The 17,401-nt window shown below is 47.4% G+C and overlaps 1 protein-coding gene across 8 annotated transcripts in view; it reads right to left on the bottom strand.

Moving 5' to 3' along the window:
• Nucleotides 1-17,401, bottom strand: part of LOC141259288 (guanine nucleotide exchange factor DBS-like) — a 354,703-nt gene that overhangs the window by 234,872 nt on the left and 102,430 nt on the right. For all 8 annotated transcript variants that reach the window (XM_073674992.1, XM_073674991.1, XM_073674998.1 and 5 more), the window contains one exon: nucleotides 2,909-3,086. In XM_073674992.1, the coding sequence (XP_073531093.1) occupies nucleotides 2,909-3,086 (178 nt within the window). The remainder of the gene's footprint in view (nucleotides 1-2,908; nucleotides 3,087-17,401) is intronic.

Consider the following 17,401-nt stretch of genomic DNA (forward strand, 5'->3'; position numbering starts at 1 on the left):
GGACTGACTTTGGTCTTGATAAAACACAGTGGACCTACACCAGCAGATGACATGGCTCCCCAAACCATCACTGATTGTGGAAACTTCACACTAGACCTCCAGCAGCTTGGATTGTGGCCTCTCCACTCTTCCTCCAGACTCTGGGACCTTGATTTCTAAATGAAAATTGGAACCCTGGGACCTTGTGGAGTGCGTCAATGACTGCCTTCTGGACATCTGTCAAGTCAGCAGTCTTCCCCATGATTGTGGAGCCTACTGAAACAGACTAAGGGACCTTTTAAAACGCGTAGGAAGCCTTTGTAGGTGTTTTTTGTTAATTATTTTAATTTACTGAGATAATGGCTTTTGTGTTTTCATTGGCCGTAAGCCATAATCAGCAACATTAACAGAAATAAACACTTGAAATATATCACTCTGTTTGTAATGACTATATAATATATGAGCTTCACTTTTGTATTGAAGAACTGAAATAAATTAACTTTTTGATAATATTCTAATTTAGTGAGATGCACCTGTAGAATAGGCACATATTTTATCCATGAAAAACAGTAAATGTATGTGAAAAGCGAACGTCTGAATGAGGCCTAAGGCTTTATTTACATGTTCATGGTATAAACTGGCAGAACACGGAGGATGACATATATTATGGTCCCAATCATTAAACCCATCCAATGGGCGAGTTTGGCCTTCAAATTGGACCAAAGTAGAACATGTCTTTAAGTTTTTCGAACCATCAGTCAGCAAATGGACAACATGTGAAACGATCCCTACATTATAATGTGTCTGTTTGCTGTCAGCAAATGATAACAAATAAAAGATAAAACTAGAGGCATGACAGAAGCCTTACTAGATGAGGCTGGCAGAGGCTCCACCACATTTATTACAGTGGCTAATACAGTGTGATAGATTTAGCGCAGCTTTTTCCCTACTTGTGCTGCATTTTAGTTGGTTTACTTTAAACCAATATTTTTTTTAACAAAATGTTAGCGCAGATTGTTGCACTTTAGCACATTTCATTTTTGTTAAGTCAAGTCCTCTGTGCTTTTATTGTAGCAAGTATAAATAATGCAGTATCTGGTTTAGCTATAGAGCGCTATACATCATGGAGCCTCAGCAGGAATCCCAAATCCACATCCACTGACTGATATTAGTGGCAGGGGACAAGAGAGCAGGGGACTGACCAAGCTATTGTGTATACCGTATTTGCAGCTTGGTTTTGGATACTAACGTTTTGTGGTGGCTTTTATTGGTTTTATAGACATCTTCGTGGAGTGCATATTAGTTTAAATTAAATATTTATAACCTATTTTATAATGGCAAAATGCATACCTTTTCACAATTCTCCTGTCTGACTTTTTATGTTAAAGAGGACATGTCGCCTGTTCAAAAGCAACCAGTTTTTGTTCTCAATTTTATTCCCGCTGCTCCTCTAAGTATTCCGTTTTTCCCTTTTACAATCCGTCCTATAGTTTGAGATATAAATCATTTTTATTTTGGGCTAATTTTTATGGTATTTTCCATGGGGGCATTGCTCATTGTGAAATAATGCAAAACAGTTTAAAGACCCCCCCAGCAAATCCTGTGAGTCACACCCCCTTGTAAAGACTATAAAAATTAGCACTAAATAAAAAGACCCATATCTTAGAAAGAAAAAAGATCAAGACCATTGCAGGAATAAAATAAGAGAAAAAACTGGCCACTTTTGTCATAACAGGTTAGAAAGAGTTGTCCAAAGTGGTTAATGTTTTTAAGGTTGATTTCATACATACCATTTTACAGAATTTTTTTCCGCAAATAAATGCGGCAATGATAAGTTGCACTAAAGTATATATTAAAATATAAAACCCACTGCAAAGTGTAGTGGACATACGCATGCTCGGACTACACTGTTTTTGCACATAGGCTCAGGACATTAAACAAAAAAAACAAGTACAATAAAACATGCTGGTAAAATTGCTTTAAAAAACACTTGAATCATCAAAAATGTTTAAAAACTAAAAAAGCGTGTGTATAGGAGGCTTAAAAGGTTATTTCACAAGTAACATTCGCTTTAGTCAAATAATGCACCTACCGGTAAATCTATACATGTTCTGTTTTGACACATTTTCTTTGCCAGGATATTGTATTTATTCATTTATTGTATCTCCATCTGCTGGTTCAGTGTCCACCATACTCCGTGTTCAGACTTGGACATGCATGCGCCATTTTTCCGGCTCAGTCTTGTGCGCAGGGTCCCTATTAGGAAGCACACTATCCCGAAATCTTCACCCTCTCACCCGCTTGTCACAGGAGGAGAATGCCATCCTCTGCCATCCTAAGCATTTTCTCTGCTTACTACACAGGTACAATAAATATCTGGAGAAACTCCCTGAGCATCAGACCAGAAGGCTTCCATTTGCACTGCTGAAGCTGAGCAGAAAAACGGTGCATGCACATCCATCTCTGAAAACGTAGCGGGGAGCTGAAACAATTGCTGCTGCTATATTAAGTTTATACGTTTAATATCTCACCACCAAAGCATTTTTAAAAGTGTCAATACAAAATGTATTAAAAATTACATTCTTTAATTAACAGAATTAGATGTTATTCATGGTAAAACTCCTTTAGGTACATCAGCAAGGGTCAGAGCCCTTTCAACTTAGAAATTGGCTTAGGTGTCAGGTCACAGACCACGACATGGAATTTTTCCACTAAAGACTAGAAAACAAGAGAAGACAGCAAAATAATTTTTTTCTTATTTATATAATCATCTCTGCCTACGTCCAATCCTCAATATTAGCTTTGGCTAAAATTCTCCTTTAGGTAGCTGTGACAGTGCACTATACTGGATGTTGTGCTCACTGCTTTCACCTATTCTCAGATGTTTGCCCTGACGCCAGAGAAGAACACACAAGCTTTAAAATCTTACCCAGAGATGTTGGCCGAGCTGTTTTCGGAGATGCCCTCTTAGGAGATGACTCTGGATGTGGAGCTACAGGCTGCACAGGCCTTGTCTGTTTGGCTGCCAGCTTCTTCAAGCTCGCTTGCCTCTTCTCAAACATAGCCTGAACATCAGCCAGCTTCTGTAGTACTTTCTGAACACTTGCCTGGAAGTCATGAATAAATGAAACGTAAAGTACGGACCATTTGGATATACAATATCAAACAGTAAGAAATGTATGTCACCCTACTTTGTACATTACTAAGGTCACAACTCCTGATCCATCACAAACACTTACTGCACTTTTTAAAAAATTTTTCCTTTGGTTTGTTTCTTATAGCCATCAACATATTAATTAGTTGGCATATTATATACTATCGGAGAGGGGTCTTTTTGCCTTGATTTCAGTTCTAATTCATTTCACTACTACATTGATCCAGCCCAAACGCCCTGGCCCTTGCCTCCTCAATGTCTGCAGCATATATATTTTTTTACTGTACCCCTGAACCAGGTGCATCATACAGTCATGTAGCTGGCTCAGCTAGCATACCCTATGTTATTAAAACCAACTGCTAAACCCTATGCTGGCATACTCCGTGTGCGATCTGAGCTTTCAAGCAGAACTGTGCCTGTGAGGAAAAAACAGACAACTCCTTCAACAATGTGAGTCATTTCACTGCCTTCTGAAAAGGGGTGGATAGCTCCAGAAGTATCTATTGGGGTGCAGAAGGCCACATTCCGCCCACCTCCACCCACTGCCATGGCCAATTGCTGCATGATTTTGCATCACAATAGCAGTAACATTCAGGTAGCGGCACTTCGGCCATGCTGCTGTGGTGCCCCTGCGGGTTCAGTCGCCACAGATTTACTGCATCTCACCCAGTGGTGCCCCACTCTCAGGTAAGCAGGGAGTACAGCCCGGGACCCACCCACGTGCATCCAACACTACACCATTCCAGACCAGCAGGAGGGGCAAGATGCACGTGTACAATGCTGAGCCCTGTCCCTAGTTGGAAGGAGGGGAACCAAGAGAGGTGGAACCATGTAGTGGGTGTGGTTTTAGGAAGTGAATCAGGGGAGCACCGTCAGTAGGAGTATAAGAAGAAAGGGAACCATCTAGAAGAGATCAGTTCAGTCAGTCTGTGGAGAAAGTTCAGAGGAAAGAGAGTTGGGAGCTCTGGAGGAGCTCTGCTCAGGAGGAGTGGAGAAAGGAGCAGGGCCTAGTCTGAGATGCCCAGGAGGAAAGACTGAGAGAACAGGACGGGAGCAGAGGGAAGGCTCCAGAGACAGAGGGGATCCCAGGGGCACGGTGAGTGCGGAGCCACCCGTGCGCCAGAATCTACACGGACGTGGAGGGATCAGGCCACAGAGGGGACCGGCCCCTAAACTAGTGGAGAAGAATCAGGCTCAGCTAGATAACCGCAGGCTACTGTACTTTCAAGGTGCAGCTGCCCACTACCACAATTATATCGCCGAAAAGGTGGCCGCATAGGGTCCAGGGGACTGCAGGTCGCCCGACAAGATCCGACAGGAAGACGACCGAGGAAGGAACATAGAACGGGGTCCCGTTTAAGTACTCCTGAAATACCTGAGAGCTGCTGAACCCCTTCCTTGGTGAACGCAGGACGACGTGGGTGGTTATAAGCTGGCAGTTGTAACCTGGAGCAGTTTGATAACTGTGAGTAAACCTTGAAGACTTCACCCCTCTGTGTCCTGGAATTATTGCTGCGCCATCACCAGCCCAGCACTACACAGCATAGCAACATCTACCTCATAAAACCCCTACATTCTGCCCTGGGGCTAAGCTCTGCCTGTGGAGAGCTGAACCAACTCTGCTGCGTCACCATCAGCTCCAGAGGATCTGCACCGCAGCGGTGGCCCCAAATAGCCGCATACCACAGGTGGCGTCACGAACATTATCTATAAAAACTTTATTCCCCTGTTACTGTTCCCCTTTTATTGACCGCCCTGGGTCACGGACCGGGTCACTGCCACTGTGACATCCCCCAGCATCGACCGGCCCGGCTACCGAGTACCCCACGGCCCAGGGGGCGCATCATACTTGGCGTCACGAATAGGATACGAACCAACCCGTTATAGCCGGGTACTGTGCGCCTATAGACTGTGATTAATACTGAATGTGGCGCCCGCCCTAGAAGAACGGGCGCCATTATGTGCGTGATAAAAGACAACAAGAGACCTCCCATAGTGGGCCGGGTCCCAGAATGGCGCCAAAAGTGGAGCCCACCCCGTGCGTCTGTGGCCATGTACATAGACCTGTCCATCAGGCTGGGGAAGCCACCCCCAGGTGTGGCCGACATCAAGCAGCCATGGAACCACCCCAGAAAGGGGAAAGGAGAAGAGAAACCTCGGAGGCAGGGCGGGGCCTCCAGCAGTGCAGACAGACCGCACACGGCAGGCACGATGGAAGGAGACAAGCCTCAGACTCTGGCCCGCGGCCTGCAGCCTACCGCATCATCCCTCAATCTGGAGGGAGTCCTCACTAAGTTGTCCCTGGAGGATAGTGGCTTCCTCCGCTATGAGGTACAGGAGCTGGGCCAGCGGATGGAGGAGGCCCAGCAGGCTGCCGTCGCAATCTGGAAGGATGAGCTGCTAGAGAAGTTGATGACCCGGCAGCAGTCCATGCTGTGTTCCACCAGCAGCGCCCCAGCCCCGGCGGAGCCTCTCCTGGACCTGGAGGCGACAAGCAGTGCTGGAGCGGCCGCAGGAGCAGGTAACGATGACACCCCTGCCCCGGGCGCTGACAGCGCCGACCTGCTCCTGGGCCCCTTACAGGAACCCCCTGCCCCGGGCGCCTGGAACGCCAACCTGCTCTGGGGCCCCTTAAAGGAACCCCCTTCCCCAGGCGCTGACAACACCAATCTGCTCCTGGGGCTCCTATAGGAACCCCCTGCCACCACACCCACATGGGTGTACGGGCGCCCCACGTGGGACTGGTCCGCAAAGTTCGAGGATCAGCAGGGAGCCCCTCTATTACCCACGCCTGCGCCCCCGGTTGCCTGCCAGGGAGGAGAAGAGTTCCGGTGGGACAACCCGGAGGGTAACCTCATTGGGTTCCCGAGGGAGACAGAGACTGAGGCCCTCCGGAGGGAGGAACAGTGCCAGCGGGAGCTTCGGAGGCTGACAGTAGAGCGACAGGAGCGGTGGGAGAGGATGGAGGCCCGCAATATGGAGAAGAAGGCCCGCAAGGTAAAGCCGGCCACATCCAGTCCCCGTGCAGAAGGGACTGTAGTTAAATTCGACCTGGAAGCCGGATGGGGCTTCATAAGGGAGCCGCAATTGGCTAAGGACTTTTTCGTGAACCGGCAGGACGTGGAGTCCCATCTCCAGCAAGGACCTCCCGGCCGGGATCTCTACCCTGGTGACCGTGTCACCTATACCCAGCATAAGGGACCGCGTGAATGGTATGCCCTCCGTGTACGCAGGGTAGTGGAGGAGGAGGGTATGCCTCTGCCGTCCGAGGCTGATGACCCGGCTGGGCCAGCCTATGGAGGACAGGTGCTTCCTCGGAGGGAGCACCACTATTGAACTGTTCAGTTTAAATAAAAAGTTCAAAGACTGTAAATAAGTTACCCGGTAGGGTATAGGTGTGTGAAAATGTTTAAAGAAAAGTTTTATATAGTTACCCAGTTAAATGGAAAAGACATTTTGGTTGAGGACGGTGATCTACCCAAAAACTTTCCATTGTAAATAGTTTTGCACTTCCTAAAGTGCTTCTTGTTGGTTTTATCATGACCACTGAACTAAAACCCGTTTGGCGTGGCCGAAGACGTGGTCCAACAACTGGATCACCTATTCCCTGCAGCTACGCCCAGGGCTTACGTAGAGGGTTTTCAGACGGGCCCCTCAAATTGCACCTTCTCCAGTGAGATGGACACCCGGTTATGGATCTCACTGTAATCTGCTGAAAATTTGTTTATTATGAAAATTGTTTCATAAGTGTGAAGAAGAATGTTATTAAAAGTGCTTTTATAATGTTTTATATGCTAATAGAAACCTGAAACGTTTAAGAAAATGTGCCTCCCATAAAGGGAAGAAGAGTTAAGATTGTTTTTCTATGTGATGCATCTAAAAATTTTGTATGTCTAAAACATCTGTGTTTTTGCTCTGTTCCAGCCCACGGACGTGCTGTGTTTTACCAGGGGGGTATGTGGCGCCCCTGCGGGTTCAGTTGCCACAAAGGTACTGCATCTCACCCAGAGGTGTGGTGGCCCACTCTCAGGTAAGGAGGGAGTACTGCCCGGGACCCACCCACCTGCATCCAAGACTACACCATTCCAGACCAGCAGGAGGGGCAAGATGCACGTGTACAATTCTGTTCCCTGTCCCTGGTTGGAAGGGGGGAACCAAGAGAGGTGGAACCCTACATGGGGTGTGGTTGGAGGAAATAGATCAGGGGAGCACAGTCAGTAGGAGTATAAGAAGAAAGGGAACCATCTAGAAGAGATGACTGTTCAGTCAGTCTGTGGAGAGAGTTCAGAGGAGAGAGAGTTGGGAGCAGGAGCTCTGGAGGAGCTCTGCTCAGGAGAAGTGGAGAAAGGAGCAGGGCCTAGTCTGAGATGCCCAGGAGGAAAGACTGAGAGAACAGGACGGGAGCAGAGGGAAGGCTCCAGAGACAGAGGGGATCCCAGGGGCACGGTGAGTGCGGAAGCCACCCGTGCGCCCGAATCTACACGGACGTGGAGGGATCAGGCCGCAGAGGGGACCGGCCCCTAAATTAGTGGAGAAGAATCAGGCTCAGCTAGATAACCGCAGGCTACTGTACTTTCAAGATGCAACTGCCCACTACCACAATTATATCGCCGAAAAGGTGGGTCCAGGGGACTGCAGGTCGCCCGACAAGATCCGAGGCTACCGGCTTGGAACACTAATTGTGAGGAGCAGGGCAGGAGGGTGAGAGCCAGCGCAGGAAGACGACCGAGGAAGGAACATAGAACGGGGTCACGTTTAAGTACTCCTGAAATACCTGAGAGCTGCTGAAACCCTTCCTTGGTGAACGCAGGACGACGTGGGTGGTTATAAGCTGGCAGTTGTAACCTGGAGCAGCGTGATAACTGTGAGTAATACCTTGAAGACTGCACCCCACTGTGTCCTAGAATTATTGCTGCGCCATCACCAGCCCTGCACTACACAGCATAGCAACATCTACCTCATAAAACCCCTACATTCTGCCCTGGGGCTAAGCTCTGCCTGTGGAGAGCTGAATCAACTCTGCTGCGTCACCATCAGCTCCAGAGGATCTGCACTGCAGCAGCGGCGGCCCCATATAGCCGCATACCACAAGTGGCGTCACAAACATTATCTATAAAAACTTTATTCCCCTTTTACTTTTCCCCTTTTATTGACCGCCCTGGGTCACGGACCGGGTCACTGCCACTGTGACATCCCCCAGCATCGACCGGCCCGGCTACCGAGTACCCAACGTCCTAGGGGGCGCGTCACTGTCACCGCAGCACTTTCTGCTTGCTTTCCCCTTAAGAATTTCTTCATGTATGACCAGGTGCTGTTTCTCTCTCCTGCTGCTTCCAATAGGTGGCGCTACAGAGTTCAAGTCCTCTCCGTCTCTCAAGAGGCAATTTGCATAGTAATTTGTCCATTCAGATGGTCACCTAGTGTTACATATGCTACAACTACGTTCTTGGTCATCAAGTGGTCTAATTCAAAAAAGTGTATATGTATATATATATACACATATGTCTACATTGCTGTCTAACATTCTTTTCTCTACATATAATTAGTGCTCTGATAAGTAAATATTGTGAATACCATACACGCCCAGTGCGGTCTTTTATCTGACTTCCTGATCAATTCCTAATAACTAATCTATTAATGCAACTGGCAGGGGTACAGAATCAGGTTGTAAGACCACAATGGTGTCTCGATGCAGTTATTTTTCAGAGGTAAAATGCAACAAAATTACACATTTTTTTGCCATAATCGCTATTGGCAGCAAAGTGTGAATGCAGATATCAATTTAGGGCCATGTTCCCACATGCTGCCGTCTTATATTTTACTGTCACTTGCCTGCAGGAAAAAACTTGCACATATAATCAGCAGGTTTGGAAGATCCTATTGATGTATGTAACTAAATGTAGTGAATAAGTAAGATTTCACATTAATTTAGTGAATAAGTAAGATATCCCATTAATTATCTAATGACAGGTAAAATTGTCCGTACACATTAGATTTATGTCAACCAATCCAATTTAAATGGGACCAGCTGATCATTAAATAGGTATGACGACTCCCAATTTTCCCTGGAAGGAGCTGGTTGGGTGACCTATTGTTTTGCTCTAAGGAAAGATAGAAAGCTCTGGCAGTAAATTGACAGCTGCTTACGCCCCTTCCACAAAAAGGAACATGTTGTATCGGTGACATGAACAGCAATGTTCAGCAAATGGGCAGCATGGTGGCTCAGTGGTTAGCACTACAGCCTTGCAGCACTGAAGTCCTGGGTTCGAATCCCACCAATGACAACATCTGCAAAGAGTTTGTATCTTCTCCCCGTGTTTGTGTGGGTTTCCTCTGGGTTCTCCAGTTCCCTCCCACACTCCAAAGACATAGTGATAGGGAATGTAGATTGTGAGCCCCAATGGGGACAGTGCCAAAAATGTCTGTAAAGCGCTGTGGCACTATATAAGTGATTTAAAAAAAAATGTCTATGGGGGTTTTATCCTTATACGCTTACTGTGGTTAAATATGACATAAGTGTTACTCATACTTCTGCACTCAAGCACTGCCTCCCTGCTGCTGCCCCCAGTCCTTGTTGTCAAGCTGCAGTGGTAATGTCATGACTACAGAGAACTTGATTGCAGAAATCAGACATTGGGCTCAGCAGTTATGCCAACCTAGTCATCCCTAGGCAACCCAGTCCAGTGACTGGCTATAAGAACACAAGATAGACCTCTATAAGGAAAGACCAAAGATGCTGGGACAGCGGTCATAGAAGAATCTCACTGAGGATGACTATGTGACACGGTAATATATATCAAATATGTACTGAAGTGCCCCTTCATTCTTGGAGTGAAAAGTGACTGTATAATTCTCATGTATAGTCACCCAACCTGCTGCCCTTCATTTAGTCTCTTGTCTCATCAGCTCAGATCGGAATTCCTTTTGACCTGCTTCCATGATAGCCGCCTCAGTGGTATGGAGAATGTAGTGGTATGGAGAATGTAGTGGTAAGTCTAACTCATACCTTCCCCTGTACTGTGGGATGGAAAAGGCAGGGGAGGCATGGTGTAGACTTATCATGGCACTCACCATGCCAGTGCATGAAGAAAGGAACACTGATCCAAGTGGATGAGGCAGCAGGAGGCACCAGGAATGGTGAATATACAGAAGAAATGGGTAGTCACTTTTCAGTCCCAGGGTGGAGACTCATTTTAAGATCAAATCATTAACAGTGGCATGGTATATAGTAATGACTATACAAATTCACACAAGATTACTAATATTCAGCAGTTGTAAACTAGTTATAGCTAAAGATTGTTGAGTATGTACTTTATTTATGCCTTCTTAAGTAGGAATATATGGCCAGTCACTCATACATGACCCTAGTCGCTGTCTTTCTTCTTTGTGTAACAACAAGGACACCATAGTCCGGCTAATAGCAAGGTTCTTAAAATTTTTTACCTTTTGTGTGTAAAATTTAATTTCATGGGTAATTAATAAAATTCGAGCCATGTAACTGTTTTAGAAATCTAGAGTGTGTTATTTTTCAGGATAGCATGTGACGCGCCCCCTGAGCCGTAGGGTACTCGGTGCCGGGCCGGTCGGTGCAGGGGAGATGTCACAGTGGTGGTGACCCGGTCCATGACCCAGGGCGGTCAATAAAAGGAGATATTTACAGGGGATTTATAGTTCTTGTATAGAGTTCGTGACGCCACCTGTGGTATGCGACTAGAGAGAGAGTCGCCGCTGCGGAGCAGGTCCTCTGGAGCTGATGTTAGTGCAGCAGGGTTGGTTTAGCTCTCCACAGGTAGAGCTTAGCTCCAAGGCAGTGTAGATGTTAAAGATGTTGCTGTTATGGTGTAGTGCAGAGGATGGCGCAGTCAATAATCAGTCCACAACTTAATGGCGGTTTCCTCTTATCTTTACTTGCGGTGGTTAGGCAGACCGGGGGACGGGTACTAGCGGGTAGTAGAGGTCCGGGCAGCCTGGAAGCAAGTTTGGGGATCCACCTAGCCAGGTGGAGTTGTAGGCCTTCCCTTTTGCGCTACCTCTTTGGCCTTGCTGCTTGTAGCTATGCTGCGGCCCTCATCCCTGAGTAAAACGTCTTTGTGCTCACCCGTATGGCAGGCAGCTCGGGCCTTCCTGGAGTGTCGCTCCCACGTGGCGGTGCTGGGCCCTATCGTGCTGCTGAGCCTCCGGGAGTCTGATGGGGCCAGAAACCTGCAGTCTCCTGCCCTCCGGTCTCTGCTGCTGGGCTTTCGGTGCCCCACAACCTCAGACTCCGGTGTCCGGATCTTCTGCACTTGCTCTGGGGTGAACTGCCCTGCAGCTCCACTCCCTAGGTCCCTCCTAGTCGACGTCCTGACTTCAACTCCTGTCTGCTCTCCTCAGACTAACTAACCCTGCCCCCAGATTCCAGTTGCTAAGGGGAGGAGCTCCCCTTGCTGGTCTGGAGTCAGGAAAGTGTTGCATGCTAGCAAAACCTGATTAGGGGACTCCTCCTTGCTTCCAGGCATGGCATCACCCCCTTGTGAGGGAAGCAATGCCACTGTGGCAACCGGACTCCTGGGGTGCCACATTCCCCCTTAGTTAACTTCAGTACTCCCGGACTGAGGATACCTTTTTTTAAAATTAACAATCAACAATAATAACAATTCACTTGCAAACAGTTTACAAAATCTCAAAAAGCAAAAACTACAAAAACCCAAGCACATATGTACAGTAGTCACTGCGGCACTTAGTCTTTCACAATCCGGGTAACTGAAATTTGGCTGGTGGGAACTGCATCAACCCACTTTGCGTATCGTCCCTGGGCGTGGCTTCAGGGCACTCTTTCGGTGGGCCTAGTCTTCAGCCACGCCTGCGGTTTATTTTCTAGGCCAATTAGTAACTATATCCAACATTGTCCTGACCACACCTAGTCCTGTGGGCCAAATGTCCATAAATTTAACAAATGTAAAGTACAGACCAAAAGTTTGGACACACCTTCTCATTTAAAGATTTTTATGTATTTTCATGACTATGAAAATTGTACATTCACACTGAAGGCATCAAAACTATGAATTAACACATGTGGAATTTTATACTTAACAAAAAAGTGTGAAACAACTGAAAATATGTCCTATATTCTAGGTTCTTCAAAGTAGCCACCTTTTGCTTTGATGACTGCTTTGCACACTCTTGGCATTCTCTTGATGAGCTTCAAGAGGTAGTGATCGGAAATGGTTTTCACTTCACAGGTGTGCCCTGTCAGGTTTAATAAGTGTGATTTCTTGCCTTATAAATGGGGTTGGGACCATCAGTTGTGTTGTGCAGAAGTCAGGTTGATACACAGCTGATAGTCCTACTGAATAGACTGTTAGAATTTGTATTATGGCAAGAAAAAGCAGCTAAATAAAGAAAAACGAGTGGCCATCATTACTTTAAGAAATGAAGGTCAGTCAGTCCGAAAAATTGGGAAAACTTTTAAAGTGTCCCCAAGTGCAGTTGCAAAAACCATCAAGCGCTACAAAGAAACTGGCTCACATGAGGACCGCCCCAGGAAAGGAAGACCAAGAGTCACCTCTGCTTCTAAGGGTAAGTTTATCTGAGTCACCAGCCTCAGAAATCGCAGGATAACAGCAGCTCAGATTAGAGACCACGTCAATGCTACACAGAGTTCTAGCAGCAGAAACATCTCTTCAACAACTGTTAAGAGGAGACTTTGTGCAGCAGGCCTTCATGGTAAAATAGCTGCTAGGAAACCACTGCTAAGGACAGGCAACAAGCAGAAGAGACTTGTTTGGGCTAAAGAACACAAGGAATGGACATTAGACCAGTGGAAATCTTCGCTTTGGTCTGATGAGTCCAAATTTGAGATCTTTGGTTCCAACCACCGTGTCTTTGTGCGACGCAGAAAAGGTGAACGGATGGACTCTACATGCCTGGTTCCCACTGTGAAGAATGGGGGAGGACGTGTGATGGTGTGGGGGTGCTTTTCTGGTGACACTGTTGAGGATTTATTCAAAATTGAAGGCATACTGAAGCAGCATGGCTACCATAGCATCTTGCAGCGGCATGCTATTCCATCCGGTTTGCGTTTAGTTGGACCATCATTTATTTTTCAACAGGACAATGACCCCAAACACACCTCCAGGCTATGTAAGGGCTATTTGACCAAGAAGGAGAGTGATGGGGTGTAACGCCAGATGACCTGAACCCAATCGAGATGGTTTGGGGTGAGCTGGACCTCAGAGTGAAGGCAAAAGGGCCAACAAGTGCTAAGCATCTCTGGGAACGCCTTCAAGATTGTTGGAAGACCATTTCCGGTGACTACCTCTTGAAGCTCATCAAGAGAATGCCAAGAGTTTGCAAAGCAGTCATCAAAGCAAAAGGCGGCTACTTTGAAGAACCAAGAATATAAGACATATTTTCTGTTGTTTCACACTTTTTTGTTAAGTATATAATTCCACATGTGTTAATTCATAGTTTTGATGCCTTCAGTGTGAATGTACAATTTTCAAAGTCATGAAAAAACAGAAAAATCTTTAAATGAGAAGGTGTGTCCAAACTTTTGGTCAGTACTGTATATATCTAGCATTATTTAACGATTACAACTATTTATAACATACACTTTAGTTCTCTTACACTTTAGTTCCTCCAGCGGGCAGGGAGCTGACCTTTAGTACTCCGGGTCGATCTTCGTAGTACATTTGTTGTCACTGATCTACCCTGGTCCCTAGTGTCTACCCCTGGTGTGGTGGGTTCAGTGTGAACTACACTACGAGTAGTCTGAGGTAACACCGGTAGGCTGGGTAATCTCCTACGAATTCTTTGACTCACCTTGGGTACGACAGGTTCACTGCAAACAGAGGGTAGAGTCTCCTGATCTGCTGCTGATGAAGCATCTGTCTCTGGGGCCGACTGGTCTTCCAGATGTCCTGGAACCTCTGCAGCTTCCGGTGAGGCCGCTTGGAGGAAGGTCAGGACCGGTACCACAATTGCTCTGTTCACCTGCGTCCAAGACCGGGGAAATTCTCCAAGGACTGTCTGGATCGTTTCTTCCACCTCTTCTATGGGCTGAGGGCTGTCTTGGTCTTCTTCTTTGTGTTTCAACTGTTCAGGACATATCTTCAAGTGGTCTCTTGAGACTTCCGCTGAAGTCTCCCCTCCATCTTTGCTGATGAGGCACACCTTGGTGTTATCGTAATTTGAGGGTAGGACAGTGTATGGCTCAACCTCCCACTGGTCATCTAACTTGTGGACTCGTCTTTTCCTCTTAAGTACCTGTTCTCCAGGTGATAAGGGAATGGCAGGTGCACGCTGATTATAAGTTTTCTCTTGCTTCTGTCTCGCCTGGGACAAACTTCTCTCAACACATTCTTGCACCTTGCGGTATTGTTGCTGCCGCTCGGTATCCCAATCCACATCTGGTGATGTCGTCTCTGGTGTTAAAACTCCCATGTCTAAATCAATCGGTAGCTTTCCAGGTCTTGCTCTCATTAGGTAAGCGGGTGTACAGTTGGTGGAGTTCACCGGGATGTGGTTATATAGGTCCACCAAATCTGGTAACTTCTCAGGCCACAGGCTACGTTCTTCACAGGGCAACGTCTTCAACAGGTCTATTACCACCTGGTTCATCTTCTCACACAACCCGTTGGTCTGGGGATAATACGGCGTCATCCTTATTTTCTTGCAGCCGTACAAGTTACAGAATTCCTGGAACACCTCTGCTTCAAAGGCTGGACCTTGGTCGGTAAGCACCCGTTCAGGGTAACCGTGCGGGTGACAAAAGTGCTATTGGAACGCTTTGGCTGCCGTCTGAGCCGTCTGATCTTTCACTGGCACTACTACCAGGAACCTGGAGTAGTGGTCTACTATGGTGAAAGCGTAGACATAGCCTAATCGGCTTGGGGCTAGCTTCACGTGATCCAAGGCTACCAGTTCAAGTGGTTGTTTGGTGATTATGGGCTGCAGGGGAGCCCTCTGGCTGTCACGGTCTTTCCGTCTCAGGTTGCATGGACCACATTCTCGACACCATCTCTCGATTGCTTTCCTCATGCCAACCCAGTAGAATTGCTCACGTAGCAGGACTTCCAACTTCTTCCACGCAAAGTGTCCTGCTCCATCGTAGTAAGCTTCTAAGACCATTGGCGCACCCCGCCTCGGGACTTCCACCTGCCAGACCAGTTCATGTGTCCCGGAGTTGATGCTTCTTCGACACAGCTTTCCCTCGTAGATGAACAATTTGCCCTTCTACTTCCACAACTGTTGGGTCTCCTGTGGAGCATCTGGATCAGGGTGCGAGTCAGCTTGTGTCAGCAACTTATTTACCAGGCGGACAGCTGGGTCGCTATCCTGGATCTCTGCCCATCTTTGATGGAGCAATGGGTTGAACGTTGGCCTCTCTGTTGGCGGAGAGCTTGTCCCTCACACAGTGGGAGCACTGGGTCACCCCGTGACGATGGAAAGCGGGTAGCTCTATCTCCTCCAGATCTTCCAGGTCTTCTCCCCCATCTGGCAAGTTGGGCATCCTGGACAGCGCATCAGCATTTGTGTTTTTATGCCCTGCCCGATCCATCGTTGCTCGAGGGCACCAAGCTTCGCAGTCTCCAGGTGTGTCAACGGGTTGTTATCCGTGAAAACAAAGGTGAAAGGTTCACCAGCTCACCTGAGAGTTTGCGCTTCGGGGCACGGAGCACGAGGAACCACTTCGTAGTCCATGCAGGAAGAGAAAGGAAAGGCTCCAGCCACAGATAAATCCCAGCTGGGATAAAGAACACACTACTCGCGTTCGAAACGCGTTGCTTGTTTTTTATGGACATGTGCTATGGCATCTGTATCTTAATTCAATAAAGACAACTAGATTTTTGGGATTTATCTGTGGCTGGAGCTTTTCCTTTCTCTTCCTGTTATCCGTGAAGACTGTAAATCTGGAGGAGGCGAGGTAATGTTTCAAGCACTCTGTTACAGCCCAGACTATGACTAAAAACTCCAACTTGAAGAAACTATAGTTGTCGGGGTTCCTTTTCATAGGACGGAGCTTCCTGCTGGCGTAGGCAATCACTCTTTCTCTGCCTTGCTGTACCTGGGACAGCACCGCTCCCAATCCCACGTTGCTGACATCAGAATGAAAGTATAAAGGGTTGGCCATAGTCGGGGTAGGCCAGGACTTTGTCTCCAGTAAGAGCCATTTTCAGTCGAGTGAAAGATTCGTCTTATGGCTTACCCCATTTGAACAGAGGTTTCGGGCTCTTGGCCTTCTTGGACTGGCCCACTAAGAGGTCCTGCATGGGTGCCGCTATCTTGGTGAAACCCTTGATGAATCTCCTGTAGTAGCCTACCAGCCCGAGGAACTGCCGCACTTCCTTAATAGTGGAGGGTCTTGGCCAGTCCTTGATCACAGTGACTTTTTCAGGGTCTGGTGCTACACCCTCGGCACTTACCACATGACCTAGGTACAGCACCTTGGGCTTCAACAGGTTGCACTTGGACGGCTTTACTTTCAGGCCATAACCAGTTAGGGTTTCGAACACCTCGGCCAGGTGCTCCAGGTGGTCTTCATATGTCTTTGAGTAGACAATTACATCATCTAGGTACAGCAGGACAGTTTCGTAGTTTTTGTGTCCTAGGCAACACTCCATGAACCGCTGGAAGGTTCTTGGGATGTTGTAGAGCCTGAATGGCATGCAGTTGAACTCGCTGAGGCCCATTGGTGTTGTAAACGCGGTCTTTTCTCTGTCCGCCTCTGCCACAGGAACCTGCCAGTACCCACTGGTGAGATCCAAAGTGGAGAAATAATTAGCAGATCTTAGTGCAGCTAATGATTCCTCAATTCTGGGTAATGGGTAGGCGTCCTTATGTGTAATGCGGTTAATCTGCCTGTAATCAACACATATTCTCATTGTACCATCTTTCTTTCTGACCAGAACTAATGGAGCTGCCCAGGGGCTACAACTATCTCTGATCACCCCAGCCTCCTTCATCTCCCGTAACATTCCTTTGGCACATTGATAGTGAGCTGGGGGTACAGGCCGGTACCTCTCTTTAATGGGCAGATGATCTCCTGTGGGGATATGATGTTGGACCCCTTTTACCTGCCCAAAGTATAGTGGGTGTTTGCTGAAGACTCACTCATATTCTTGGACCACCTGGTATACTCCATGCTTTTGGTGCAAAGGGGTAGAGTCAGTGCCTACTTGTAGCTTCTGACACCAATCCTCCATCTGCCCCTTGGAGCCGTTATCCTCCACCAGTTTGGATGGAGGCAAGGGTTCCACTGCCTTTATTGCATTGTTACTGACAGTG

Source organism: Phyllobates terribilis, unplaced genomic scaffold (genome assembly GCF_046119375.1).
Source record: "Phyllobates terribilis strain yellow unplaced genomic scaffold, ASM4611937v1 Scaffold_3__8_contigs__length_932513732, whole genome shotgun sequence".
NCBI classification, from domain to species: Eukaryota; Metazoa; Chordata; class Amphibia; order Anura; family Dendrobatidae; genus Phyllobates; species Phyllobates terribilis.